Source organism: Moschus berezovskii, chromosome 24, assembly GCF_049115385.1.
Source record: "Moschus berezovskii isolate FMDL1 chromosome 24, NW_MosBer_1.0, whole genome shotgun sequence".
Classification (NCBI taxonomy): domain Eukaryota; kingdom Metazoa; phylum Chordata; class Mammalia; order Artiodactyla; family Moschidae; genus Moschus; species Moschus berezovskii.
Genome location: NC_142483.1, coordinates 54,020,912 through 54,035,769, shown reverse-complemented (window position 1 = coordinate 54,035,769; position 14,858 = coordinate 54,020,912). Strand labels below are relative to the sequence as shown.

The window sequence follows — 14,858 nt, the reverse complement described above, 5'->3', positions numbered from 1 at the left end:
AGTTCCTGGTCTAGATGCGTTGTTGATATTACAAGTTGTCTCCGCTGCTTTATAACCCATTTTGAACTCGAATAAGAAAATAGCCTGAATTTGCTGTTTGTCTGACATCATTACTGTAGGTCTAAAATACATATAAAATAAACAAGTAAGAATTCATTAGCAAAAAGCATAAAGCAAGAATTGTGCATTGTGCATTAAAATGATGTATAACATAACCACATTTATGCAAAAATTATTCAGATAGATAATGGCAAAGTTCAACAATGCAAAACTGAAATTACTACACCAACCTAGTAGATTTCCATATATGTGTGTTAATATGTGATATATGTTTTTCTGACTTACTTCACTCTGTATAAGAGGCTCTGGGTTCATCCACCTCACTAAATCCAACTCAAATTCATTCCTTTTTATGACTGAGTAATATTCCACTGTATATATGTATCACATCTTCTTTATCCATTCATTTGTAAATGTACGTCTAGGTTACTTCCATGTTCTGGCTATTGTAAATATTGCTGCAATGAACATTGGGGTACATGTGTCTTAGAACTGTGGTTTTCCTTCTAGTCTATTTTTCATTTCAGCTATTGTTTTCTTCATCTCTGTCTTTTTAAATGCATATTTTCTCATTGCTAAATATTTTTAACTTCTTGTTCTGTGCATCCATTATTCTCCCGAGTTCTTTGATCATCTTTACAATCATTACCCTGAACTCTTTTTTGGGTGGATTGCCTGTTTCCACTTCACTAAGTTCTTCTGGGTTTGTATCTTGTTCCTTCATCTGGAACATGTTTCTCTGTCACCTCATTTTGCCTAAGTTGCTATTTATATTTTCCTGTGTCTGGTAGGTTAATACATATCTTGACCTTGGAGAAACTGTTCTGTACAAGATGTCCTGTGTTGTCACCAGCCTGTACGCTCTAGAGGTGTCCCCTGTGAGGGCTGTGTGGGTCCTTCTGTTGTGGCAGGCTGACTGTGTGGGTGGTCTGGTAGGCTTGATGGGCCCCTCCTCTAGTTGGTTACCAGCCCATGCTTTATGAAGAGGCTGTTGGAGCTACTGGTGGGCTGGTGCAGTTAGGGTCCAGAAAACTCTGGGGCTGTTGTCCGTTTACTACTGGTGTGTGAAACCAGGTTTTGGGTTTAATGCTGGACTACTTATGGTCCGAGTCAGGCCCTGGAGTCTGACCATAGTGCCCAGGGATCACAGAGCTGGTGTCTGATAGCTGATGTGTTGGGGGTGGTGTGGGAGGTGTTTCCTGACAGTTAGGTATGGGGTCAAGGGCCTTCTGAGGCTGTGCTGGCCTGCTAGTAGGAAGGGTCAGGGCCAGCCGGTCCCAGGGTAGGGTCTGGCCTGCTGTGGGCAGGCTGGCTCTGCAGACTGCGGCTCACTTGCATCTAGTGTCTGTCCCCTGGTAGGTGAGGCTTGTCCAGAGCCTAGAGTAGGATTCCTGGACAGTTTGGCGGGTGCCTGCCCATGGGTGGGTGAAGCTGGGTCATGCCCCTGTGATGGGCAGGGCAATGGCTAGAGGTGACTGTGGTCTCAGGAAGTTGTAGGCAGCCTGTCTGCTGATAGGTGGGGCTGTGTCCCTGTCCAGTTAGTTGCTTTCCCTAAGGTATCCCAGCACTGGTGCCTATAGGTTGTTGGACGGGCCAGGTTCCTCAGTGGGGCCTGCCAGTGTTTGCCCAGTAGAAGGAGCTCCCAAGAATGGCCTCTGCCAGTGTCTTTGTCCCCAGGATGAGCCACAGTCCTGCTTCCCCCACCTCTCCAAGGGACTCCCTAGGACCAGTAGGTAGGTCTGGTCCTGACTCCTATCTGATGATGCTTTTGCCCTGGGTTCAAACATGGCAGAATTTCTGTGCTCCTTTAAGAGCCTAGTCTCTTTCCCTCAGTCCTTAGGGACTCCCGAGGCTAAGCCCCACTGGCCTTCAAAGCCAGATTCTCTGGGGGTTTGTCTTCTTGCTGCCTGACCCCAGGGCTGTGGAGCCTGATACGGAGTTCAGCATGCTCACTCCTGGGGGAGAACCTCTGCAATATAATTATCCTCCAGATTGTGGGTGGTCATCTCTGTGGTGAGGGACCTGGTTATTTTACCCGCTCCTGCCTGTCTTGTTGTAGTTCCTTCTTTGTGTCTTTAGTTGTAGACTTTTTCTGGTAGGTCCTGGTCTTTTTCATGGGTGGCTGTGATTTTGGTGTGCTGTGAAAGGAGGTAAGCTCATGGTCTTTCTGCTTTGCCCTCTTGGCTAGTCTCTCCTCCCCTTCTGTCAGTTTTTTTCAGAGAAACAGCTCTTGGTTTCATTGATCTTTGTAAAGTTCTGGGGGTTTTTACTCACAATTATTTGGTGTGAAATAACAAATTATGAGACATGGAAAGAAAAAAGTGTGACCCGTGGTTAAGAGAAGAGCTTAGAGAAACTGAGTCAGTGATGGGCCAGATGTTGAACAGTTGGAATGGATGAGCAGTTGGAAAATTTTACAGGAAAATGGAAGACTATAAAAAGATCTAACTGGGAATGCAGAAGTCAGAGTACTATGTTAGAAATTAAGTATTCATTTGATGGGCATAACAGCAGACTGGACATAGTTGGCAAACCCCAAGTAGAACAGGTACAAAGCTGAGAAACATTACTAACTCAGCACTGTTAAATCTTCCAGTTCATGAACATGTAATGTGTTTCAGTTTAAGTCTGATTACTCACAACAGTGTTTAATATAAGTTTTCAATATATAATATCATGTACTTCTTTACTTAAATGTATTCCTAAATAGGTTTTTTCTTATGCTGTTACAAATGAGATTATTTTCTTAATTTCATTTTCAGGTTGTTCATTGCTAATGTATAGAAATACAAATTATTTTTTTATAAATCCATGGTATATTTTTATGTTAAATTTTTCAACCTTGCTGAATTCCATGATTAATAGCTTTTTATGTCTTTTTTCTAGAATTCTCAGTGTACAAGATCATGTCATCTGTAAATAGAAGTTGTTTTATTTCTTCCTTTTCAGTCAGCATGCCTTTTATTTTTTTTCTTTTCTGAATAGCCTTGCCTGGAACCTCTAATACAATGTAGTATAGAAGTGACTGTGTGTTAACTCATCTCTAAATGTTTGCCATTCTTATTAAATGGTATAGAATATAAACTGTTTTTATGTCTGTCAATATTGAAGAATACTGACTTCATGAAATTAGTGTCATCGTAATTATAGGATGGTGATTGGGGCCATTAAAAAAAACTTTTTTTTAATTGGTGGAAGATTGATTTACAATTTTGTGTTGGTTGCTGCTTTACAGCAGTATGAATCAGTCATAAGTATATCCCTTCCTTCCTGAGCTTCTTTGGGGCCATTTTGATCTACAAAACATGTAACTTTTTTTTGATTGAGGAACATTTTAATAATTTCACTTTTTTTTCTTTTAGGTTTTCTCAAATAATGATGAAGGCCTTATTAACAAAAAGTTACCCAAAGAACTTCTTTTGAGGTAAGTGTAGGTAAACTTTAAAGATTTTGTATATGATTCGGTCATCAAGTTCCAAGACAGTCTCCTTTCTCACTGTGAGTCCATAGCATAGAAAACCAGACAGAATTAGCCTAACTGACTTTCTGTTTTTGTTTTATAGAATGCTGTTCAGCTTGTTGTTAACTTTTACTTGGTCTAATCCAGAATGTACTAAGTATGTACGTAGCATTGGTCTGGATTCTTTTTGTAATGTGGTAAGTATTGTAATAATCTTCAGTAGGTGACACTGTTTGGGTATCAGTAGATTATCTCAATGTAGTCAGTAACGCAAGAAGAGGTTATTAAGGCTGTGAGCTCCTGAAGTTATAGACGTTTAAATGTTTTCTGATAAATTGATTTTAAAATAATTATACTATGTGTTCTTACTGAGCACTTAAAATGGTGTCAGCCCAAATATTGATGTTATCCATTTTATGAGAATTATGTGCTAAGTGACGGTACTGTAGAGCAGGCTTTTGTCCTTTATTTTTAGCTTTACAGAATTTACAGGTAATGGCATTTTCCTTGGCATTTTGCCAAGTAAAGCTATCAACCAATACTTGTTGATCCTTAGGCACTGCAATTTCCTTTCGTACTCAGCAAGCATCAAGGAAACCTTATTTTAGTTTTGGATGTTATATTTTAATTGTTAACAAACAGTTAATACATGAATACATGATAATCTTAGGAGTGGCATTTCCCAAACTTTTCATATCAGTAATGTTTCACAAAACAAAACAAAAAACGGGTTTTGTGATCAATAAGTATGGGAAATGCAAGGTAAACAAAACCAATTTCTTTACTGCATGCCCTCTCAGAGCCTTAATAGGCTAATATGCATGGTGATGCTCCCAGATGAATAACTGTGGCATTTCAAACTTACTGACCTTGGAACTCTTTCTATCCTTGGAAATTTGGGGGGAGATGCTGACATCCAGTAAGGAATTGACCAGCTGACTCCATTCCCCGCCTGTGCTTAATCTCATTTTAACATGTGGGGGATGAGTATGTGCGTTCTGTTTTCCCACTTACGGAGCTGCTCTGTAAGTGCAGCAGCCTCAGTGCTTTAGCCTCCTTTTCTTGAGTCAGGAATGGGGTGAAGACTTAGTGTCTTGGGGTGATGATCACATTTTAGGGGCTTCAGGATGGCATTTCATTAGTCATCAGGTGTTGCCATGAGCTCATTCTGCTCAGTCAATAAAAAAGAAAATTAAGTCATGGCAGAATCATATGAAAGATAAAGCAATTATGTTTTATTTCAACAAAATAAATAATTGCTTGGCTAAGAGAGAATATTCTTTGGCTATAATGACCACTTTAAAGTTCCAAAAGTGGTAACAAGGAAGGAATGATATGTTTATCATATAAACCCACACAGCCCTGGTCAAGCACAGTGAGCTGTTAGAACCAGCGTGGTTCGGGTGGGCCGGCTTGACCGTGCAGCTGTAAGGAGTGCCATCCACAGCAGACCACAGAGTGAGTGGCGTTTCCAGAGTTGTGCAGTGTTTCACTCTTGGTCTGAACACTTTTCTAGCACAGACATCAGGCCTTAATGTGAATATGTCATTTATACCCTCGGGGACTCGTAACCAGCTTCAGGCCGACCCACATTAGTCATTCAGCACTAGAGTGTGATTAAACTCCACCCTTCTCCTGAATACTGCTGCTCTTTGTGACTCAAGGCTAACTTAATATTTTTGCCCTTCTGGTAGAATTAGCTCTTACACTGTACTCAGCCATGGTACTGTTTCTACCTGTTGACCGAAAGGGAGGAGGAGTTGGGGTGGGGAGCGCTGTGGAATTATATAATTTTCTGTGCTAGTGTGATTTCTGAACTCCTGTTTTAGAAATTTTGATTCTTTCAAGGATCCATGATGGACCCAGATTTCAAAAATCCTGGAGTTGCAGTTTTTGAATCATGCTAAGGCTCACACACAGATCATTTTTTAAAAAAGAATTGTCATTTGAGAGCAAACGTTCATAAACATGTTTATTCGTAGATTTGCATTCCCACTTCTTTCCTTATTTTGGAGTCTGTAAGGGGAAGTTAAAATTGAAAAGACTGCCATGGTAGGTCTTCTCTGACTCTTGGGTCTCAGACCTAGCTCCAGCCAGATTTTAATTTTTGTTGGCCTTTAAATCATTTCTGTCATTTTACTCTAGTTTTTCTGTTGTCAATAGTAATAGCTTTCCCTTTCCCAGCTACTCTTTTTAAGCAAAAGTTTGAAGAAGACTTTGAGCCAGGTTGCCAAAGCAGACATCTTTATTGTATGTTAATTCCACAACAAAGTGAATGGGTGCTACAGAGTCCCCACCTCACGGAGCTTAAGTGTTGATTGCTGTTGCTAAGTTCAGTGATGTCTTCATACTTGCAGCCTGTCTTCTGCTGACATTTTTACTTCATATTGTGAACTTCTTTGTGACAGCAGACTGTTGTTCCTGTTCTTAGCGAATTCCTGTTTACTTTCCATCTTCATCAATAGGTGTGAATTCTTTGACTTTTTCATAATCTTATTTACTTGCTGTCAAGGTCATTTTCTCCTCTGCCATTTTTTACTGCATCTGTTCAGTTCAGTCGCTCAGTCGTGTCCGACTCTTTGCGACCCCATGAATCACAGCACGCCAGGCCTCCCTGTTACTACCCTCTTAAATTCTCTGCTCGCCTCCATTACTGATCATATCCAGTGAAGTCTGAGCTTACTCTCTGGAACCATTAGCAAGCATAACCTAGAATTATGTACTCTTCATCACTTTATATTACTTCGAATCCAGTCAGAAAAATCTGAGTTTTTTTAATCTGGTCATCTTATTTCTAGTTTTAAGGCCCCTCAATATTAGTAATTCACAGACTCCTTCTGCTCCCCAGTTTTATTTTGTTATTTAACAAGCATTGACAATTTTGTTCTTTCTGTCCTGCTTTTACTTATAAATTAAGGATGTTAAAGTTCTCCCTCCACCCTTCACGCACACACAGTTCAACAAACAGCTTGTAATTTTACTGTTCCTGGAGTCAGTTACATAATGCTTATAGTAATGGAAATGTATAGTTTGTTGTAATCTCTGTATCTGTTAGTGAGTTGGGTTGTCCTTGCTTATACTTGTTTTCATTGTTATTGGATATATTACTTTTGGAGCTTGACTTGCTTGAAATTTCTACTGTCCCCATTTACTGGTTATGTGACCTTAAAGTGACTTCACTCTCCAGGCCTAATTTCCTATATCTGTAATAGTAATAGTTCTTACTTTAAAGGGCTGTCATTTAATAAATGTTAAGTAAATGTTTTATTATTATATTGTTATAGCCACGCGTTCCGGGAAACAAACTCACTCAGAAGGACAATGCAGATAGTGGAGTGCAGTTTATTATACCGACGGGCCCAAGGCAGAGTCTCCTCCTAGCCAAGGACCCCGACCAGCATTTGTGAAAAACTTTTATACCCCATGTGTATGTGTCTGAATCCACCACTCCAAATTCCTTGAGACTTACATAAACCAAGGAAAATACAACCCGAGTAACCCCATCATTCACGTGCTATGTGCTCAAACAGTCAAACAATTAGCCAATAATCAATAAGCCCGAGGTTACACTCTGATAGATACAGAAAAATTTATGGCCTGTCTGGAGGAAGGGTTGATTAGTGTATGTTTTCTCTTAGGCGATGAGTAACCTAGATACGATCTTCAAGGTTCCCCTGTCTGGAGGGGGTCTTATTTTTCTGTTGTCATTTTTCACAGGCACTAAACACAGAGTTCAGAGTCCATTGGAAAGGTGGCTGAGCATGATCAGCATGAACAGGCCTAAGATGGAGTCCAGGCCCTATGAATTTCTTCTTCAATATAATATCAATTTTGGATGTCTGAATACTTAATACTGTTGACAGTACAGTTAGTTTTGATACAGACAGTTGATAAAAGTAAGCTATCCTGATATGCATCATAACATATACTACTGCTAACGAGCTCAGTAAAGGACCTGGTTATTAAGCAAGTTAATATGGCCTACTGCTTCATTTCATCAACTTGCACTAATTTAATCTCAATAGAAATGGCATACTACCATCTGACATTAAACTGACAACTTTTGGCACTTGAGCAGAGTAGTGGTGGTAATTATGACAACTGATAATTATTTTGTATTATCAAGAAGGCAGTCTCCTGGAAAGAACCATTCCTCTTGAGAAAAGCAGTCTGGCGTGAGCAAGTATTGGCTTACAATTCAGGTTTCAAACTGTAAGATTAATTTGTTTGACCTTAAGTTTTTACTTCTTTTATGGGCTTCCCAGGTAGCTCAAACAGTAAAGAATCTGCCTGCGGTGTGGGAGACCTGGTTTGATCCCTGGGCTGGGAAGATCCCCTGGAGAAGGGCATGGCAGCCCACTCCAGTATTCTTGCCTGGAGAATTCCATGGACAGAGGAGCCTGGTGGGTTACAGTCCATGGAGTCCCAAAGAGTAGGACATGACTGAGCGACTAACACACAAACACACACGTGGTTGTTTTCAGATTTTAGTGATGAAATGAAAATGCACGTAAACAGCTTCATAGGAATAGGGAGTGCTACATGCAGTAAATATTTTAAAACATTTTGAGAAGACATGGCTCTTGTTCAGTTCAGTTGCTCAGTCCAGTCTGACTCTTTGCGACCCTATGAACTGCAGCACGCCAGGCCTCCCTGTCCATCACCAACTCCTGGAGTCCACCCAAACCCACATCCATTGACTTGGTGATGCCATCCAGCCATCTCATTCTCTGTCGTCCCCTTCTCCTCCTGCCCCCAATCCCTCCCAGCATCAGGGTCTTTTCAAATGAGTCAGCTCTCTGCATCAAATGGCCAGAGGATTGGAGTTTCAGCTTCAACATCAGTCCCTCCAATGAACACCCAAGACTGATCTCCTTTACGATAGACTGGTTGGATCTCCCTGCAGTTCAAGGGACTCTCAAGAGTCTTCTCCAACACCACAGTTCAAAAGCATCAGTTCTTTGGCACTCAGCTTTCTCTATGGCTCTTGTTAGTAATGAATAATAATGAAAGAAACCTTGTTAGACATATTTTAAAAAAACAAATCACCATTATCTATGTAACTTTCTTTCCTTTTAAAATGTATGTAGATCCATGACAAAATTAAGTCCTGAATGTGTTTGTGGGCTTGATGAAAAAGGATTGATTGCCCCAAACAGGAGAGCTGAGCCTAGTAATTTTGGCAAATGAAATCAACTACATAATTACATATAATTTGGCAGTTTTACTAGTTTGCTAGGGAAAATTATAAAATAACTAGCACTTAAATTTTCAAATTTCCCTTTTCTAAAATGTATAAGCCAATTCCATGAGTGAAAATAATTGTGGTTTTTGTTTTAATTATTAAATTACAACCCAATGCCGATCTGTAATCGAGGGACCCTGGGGAGCAGGCTCATTCCTGTTTGGGGCATCATTGAATGGGCGTTCTTGCCTGCTGGCTGGTTGTAGTATTCCATGGACTTTTTCAAGGACTGATACCTTCTGCTGTCTGTGATGCCTTTATATATATATTCCAAGGCAACCAAACAGGTAAGATGCTCTTTTAGGGGTACATACTGCAAATTGGGCCTCCCTGGTGGCTCAGATGGTAAATAATCTGCCTGCAGTGCAGGAGACCTGGGTTCAGTCTCTGGGTCAGGAAGATCCCCTGGAGAAGGAAATGGCAACCCACTCCAGTATTCCTGCCTGGAGAATTCAGTGAACAGAGGAGCCTGGCGGTCTACAGTCCATGGGTTCGCAAAGAATTGGACACGAGTGACTAACAAGTAGTCAGAGAACTTCAAATACAGGTTTAAACATCTATGCAGATTTTTCTTTTTGTTAAAGAAGTTTTTTTTTTCCTTTTGGTTTGTTCATGCTTGTTGTTGTTTTACCTTGTATGAATCTATACGGGACTGAATTAATGTATGTTGAAATTAGATGCAGACGCTTAAAGGCCCTTCCCTGTGTATACTATTATATATTATTTTAGGGTTAGCATATAAGTCCAAATCATGGCAGAGGCAAATTGTCCTCAGTCTAGGTTGGGGTTATGCTTACAATGAAAACTCTGATGATGCCTTTGAATTTTTAAATCTGCATTGGGGTGACAGGAAGCATGAATAGAACTCCACAGATAAGGGTAAAACTAGCACATTCTACTCTAGAGTGTTATCCCTGGAAAGTTATGTTAGAGAACTGTTAATTTAAAAGCTGTGAATTCAGTAGTTACAACAGAAAAGATTGGCAAATTTGATTCTATGACTAGTAAAATATGGCAGAATATACCAATATAAGCAGCATAGTGGTAGATGAAATAATTCAAATACACATTATAAGAGAAGGCTATCTTCTTCAACATATACACAAATTCTTAGAAATTATTAAGAAATAGATGGATCAGCTCTTAGAAAAATTTGAAGAGGGTCTGAACAAAGAGGAAATACAAATGGTCAATAAATATGTTGAGTTGAATTGCTAGAGGTCATAGGCTTGAAAGGTTGTTGTTGAGCTGTCAAAGAGGCCAGGATTCTTGGCCTCCAGAGGAGAGGAATTCAGCCCGGGGCCAGTGACGAGGCTTGATCGCTCAGAGCTTCTGTGTAATAAAGTTTTTTTAAAGTATAAAAGAGATAGAGGAAGCTTCTGACATAGACATCAGAAGAGGGCAGAAAGAGTGCCCCCCTGCTAGCCTTTAGCAGTATGTGATATACCTATCAGCAGGCTGCTAATTAGAGAAAGGAAATGTCTGGAAACTCAGAGTGGCACCAGGCCCCTCACCCACAACATGCATTGTGAGATAACACTGGCTCAAGGTGAGTCATCCCAGGCCATAAAACGATTGAATCTTGAAGAAAGGCAGGTTTCCAGGTAAATGCGTAGTTTCATTAACACAGATCAGGGAACAGTGTTTGAGTAAAACACACTGGTTTGTTGAGCCCTTATTGGTTCTGAGTCTTAAGAGGAACAGACTTGAAGAAAGACTAGGGTAAATACATAGTTCATTAAAATAGCTTAAGAAAAACATTTCTGTAAGAGAAACGCTTTAGTTATAGCTCAAGGTTTGAGAAAAGTTAAGTTCAGGTGTAACCAGGTGTCTTCATGGTAACAGAATTTTAAGAGAACCCTCCTTTTAATTATGCGTAAGTGAAAAGTGAAGTCACTCAGTCGTGTCCGACTCTTTGTGACCCCATGGACTATAGCCCACCAGGCTCCTCCGTCCATGAGATTCTCCAGGCAAGAATACTGGAGTGGGCTGCCATTTCCTTCTCCATTAATTACGCATAGAGAAGAGAAAAAAAATCTGACACTTGTAGTTTGTTTCCTCCTGCCGCTTAAGAGAGAGAGAAAAAATGCCTGACACTTGCGACCTGTTTTCTCCGTTTGGAGACCCCTTAGCGTTTCTGCCTGTTACCCTCTCAGGCTGTACAAATATTTAACTTCATATAGTAATATTTGTTTTTCCAAAATGGTCTTATCAATTTGCATCATACTGACAATGGATAAGAGACTCAGTTGAGTTGTTCTTTTCCAACTTTAAATGCTGTATGTGTCTTAAGTATAGATTGACATCTCATTGTGCTGTTGATTTGAATTTCCCTGAATTCTAATGATGTTGAGCATCTGTTTATACGTTTGTCACTCACATGTGTTTCTTTTTGGGTGAGGTGCATGTATTTATTTTTTGCCTATTGCCTATAAAAAACCAATATTTCGCCTACTGTTTATTATTGCTTTGTAGGAGTTTTCTTTCCCTTTCTTGTTTTTGTTTATGGTCTGCGTTGGGTCTCTGTTGCTGCTCACGGGCTTGTTGCGGGGAGTGGGAGGCTGTTTTCCAGCCCGGGTCGTGGGCTTGTTGCCGTGGCCTCTCCTGCTGCAGAGCTCAGGCTCTGGGCGCACGGGCGCATGGCTGTGGCGCGAGGGCTCCCGAGCACAGGCCTGGTAGTTGTGGTGCGCTTGCGCAGTTGCTCCGAGGCGCGTGGGCTCTTCCTAGGCCAGGGGCCGGGTCGGTGTCCCCTGCATTGCAAGGCAGATTCTTCGCCACTGGACCACCAGGGAAGACCCCCGTTCTTGTTCTTAAGAGTACCGTGTCCTCTACAGTTTTTCACTCAACTTTTACAAGTAGTGTCTCAATAAGCTGTAAGAGGACGATTGGGGGTTTTAATGATTAAAGTAAGTATTTTATTCACTATGATTATTATTGCAGGTTTCTATTTTTTAATTTCTTTTTTATCTTACTAGTTTTGCTTCTCTCCTGCTTAAAACTTTCCCTGTTGCCTTTACTGTAAAGTCCATGTAAATTGTTAAGACTTATTCTCCCAGAACTTTCCAGTTACTGATTCTTACCACATTTCCTCTTTTCCAGCTTTCTTGTAAACTCTAATAGCTGATTTACTTCCAGCCCCTGAAAATATAATTTAATTTGTTCTCTCCCATAGTCATTCTGCTTTCTTGGAAGTGCCAGTCTTAATTTATATTTTATGGATGTGTAGTTGAACTACAGTGTTGTGTTAATTACTGCTGTACAGCAGAGATTCAGTTTATATATGTATATATATATTCAGTTGTATATGCTTTGCAACACCATGGACTGTAGCCCGCCAGGCTCCTCTGCCCATGAGATTAACCAAGCAAGAATACCAGAGTGGGTTGGCATTTCCTCCTTCCGGGGAATGATAAACCATAATAGAAAAGAGTATGTACATTCTTTTTCATATTCTTCTCTATTATGGTTTATCACAGAGTGATAAGCTAGAGTTGACTAGAGTTACCTCTGCTTTGCAGTGGGACCTTGTTTATCCGTTCTGTATGTAATAGTTTGCGTGTGCTGATCCCACACTCCTAGTCTAGCCCTCTCCCACCCACCTCCCCCTTGATAACCGCAAGTCTGTTCTCCATGTCCCCGATTCTGTTTCTGTCTCATAGATAGGTTCGTTTGTGTCAGATTTTTGATTCCATGTATGTGGTATCGTGTGGTATTTTCTTCCTTTTTCTGACTCAGTTTGGTAGTTTGTATTTGCATCCATGTTACAGCGAATGGCATTATTTCATTCTTTTTTATTGCTGAGTAGTATTTCTTTGTATATATGTACCACATTTTCTTTATCCATCCGTCAATGGACATGATTCAAGTTGTTTTCATTTCTTGGTTATTGTGCACAGTACTGCTGTGAACATAGGTGTACATGTATCTTTTTGAATTATAGTTTTGTTTGGATGTATCCCTGAGAGTAGGATTGCTGGATCATATGGTCATTCTTTTCCACCGTAGCTGCACCAACTTACATCTCCACCAGCAGTGTGGGCGGGTTCCGGTTTTTCCACACCCTCTCCAGTGTTTGTTATCTGTAGAGAAGGTGCCAGTCTTTTGTGCACCCCATCTTTCACGTAATTCAGCCTAAGGCTTTCTCTAAGTTCAGGACCGTGTTCTCTCTCTCGAGTGTGAGTACAGGTTCTTTACACACTTTATCGTTTCTTGTGTTTGTCCTGGACTTTATGTTGCATAACACAGTAAATCTAATCTTTAAAAAATTGAGGTTTTATATATGTGTGTATATATATAGTTGACACAGGTGTACAATATAATGATTTGATATTTACACATTCTGCAAAATGATCACCATAAGTCTAGTTAACATCTGTCACCACACATAGTTACAAAACTTTTTCCTTACAATGAGAACTTTTAAGATTTACTCTTTTAGCAACTTTTAAATATGGAATACAGTAGTATTACCTGTAATTACCATGCTGTATATTACATCCCCATAACATTTACTTTGTAACTGGGATTGTCCCTTTTGACCCCATTCACGAGTTTTGCTCACTCCTGAACCTCTGGCACCCACAAATCTGTTCTCTGTATCTTTGCGATCAGGTCTTTTTTTTTTTTTAAGATACCACATATAAGTGAGATCATAAGGTGTTTGTTTTTCTCTGTGTGACTTATTTCACTTAGCATAATACCCTCAAGATCTGTCTGTGTTGTCACAAATGGCAGTTTTCATTCTTTTTTATTGCTGAATAATTTTCATATATAACACCACACCTCAAATTTTGTTTTACTGCTTTGGCTGTGCTGGGTCTTAGTTGCGGCACACAGTCTTTTCTTGTTATGGCATTGGGATCTAGTTCCCTGAGCAGGGGTCAAACCTGGGCCCCCTGCATTGGGATCATGGAGTCTTAGCCACTGACCATGAGGGAAGTCCCCACATTTTTAAATTTGATCGTCCATTGATAGGCACTTAAGTTGCTTCTGTAGCTTAGCTATTGTAAGTAATTATTCAGTGAACATGGTGGTGTGTATATCTTTTGGTCCAATCTTATGCTTTCATTTTCTCCAGATGAATATCCCCAACTAGAATTGCTGATTATGGTGGTTGTATTTTTAAATTTTTGAGGAGCTGCCATACTGTTATCCACAGTGGTTGCACCAATTTACGTTCCCATAGTAGTGCCCAAGGTTTCCTTTTTCTCCGCATCCTCAGATACTTCTTTCTTGCCTTTTGGATACAGCCATTCCAGTAGGTGCACGGTGTTGCCTCACTGTGATTTTTGATTCGCATCACACTGGGGACTAGTCTTGTGGAGCACCTTTTCCAAGTGCCTCTTGGCCATCAGTGTGTCTTTTTTGGAAAATTTTCTGCTTGGATCCTCTACCCATGTTTAAATTTGATTCTTTGGATTTTTGCTGTTGGGTTGTATGCGTTCTTTGTATACTGTATATGGTTTGCAAATATTTTCTCCTAGTCAGTAGGTTGCCTTTTCATTTTGTTGACGGTTTCCTTTGTTGTGCAGAAGCTTTCTAGTCTGATGTAGTTCTTTTGTTTATTTTAGCTTTGGTTGTCTTTGCTTTGGGTGTCAAATCAAAAAAATCATTTCTAAGACCTTGGTCACGAAGCTTACTGCCTGTGTTTTCTTCTGGGAGTTTTATGGTTTTAGGTCTTATGTTTCAGTCTTTCATCGATTTTAATTTTTGTGGTTATAAGACAGTGATCCAGTTTCATTCTTTTGCATGTGGCTGTCCAGTTTTCCTAGCACCATTTATTGAAGAGGCTGCTCTTTCCCCATTGTATATCTTGGGTCCTTTGTCATAAATTAATTGACCATATATGTATGGCTTTGTTCCTGGACTCTTTGTTGTTTCATTGATCTGTGTGTCTGTTTTTATGCCAGTTAGCATATATGTATGTATGTGTAGTGGGTGGGCTTGTCTTAGGTATATGTGGATCATCTGTGAATGTATGCTTATGAAAGTGTATTCTGTAGGCATATGTATGTCTGTGTGTGAGAACGTTCAGGGCAGAGAAAAAAACTTCCAAAAACCATACTATATTTGGGAAACCTTGTAGTTTAGTTT

The 14,858-nt window shown here is 40.1% G+C and overlaps 1 protein-coding gene across 1 annotated transcript in view; it reads left to right on the top strand.

The window, feature by feature from the left end:
• FBXL2 (F-box and leucine rich repeat protein 2) overlaps positions 1-14,858 on the top strand; it is a 79,063-nt gene that overhangs the window by 15,950 nt on the left and 48,255 nt on the right. The window contains exon 3 of the mRNA XM_088831688.1: positions 3,423-3,484. Coding sequence (XP_088687814.1) covers positions 3,423-3,484 — 62 coding nt within the window. The remainder of the gene's footprint in view (positions 1-3,422; positions 3,485-14,858) is intronic.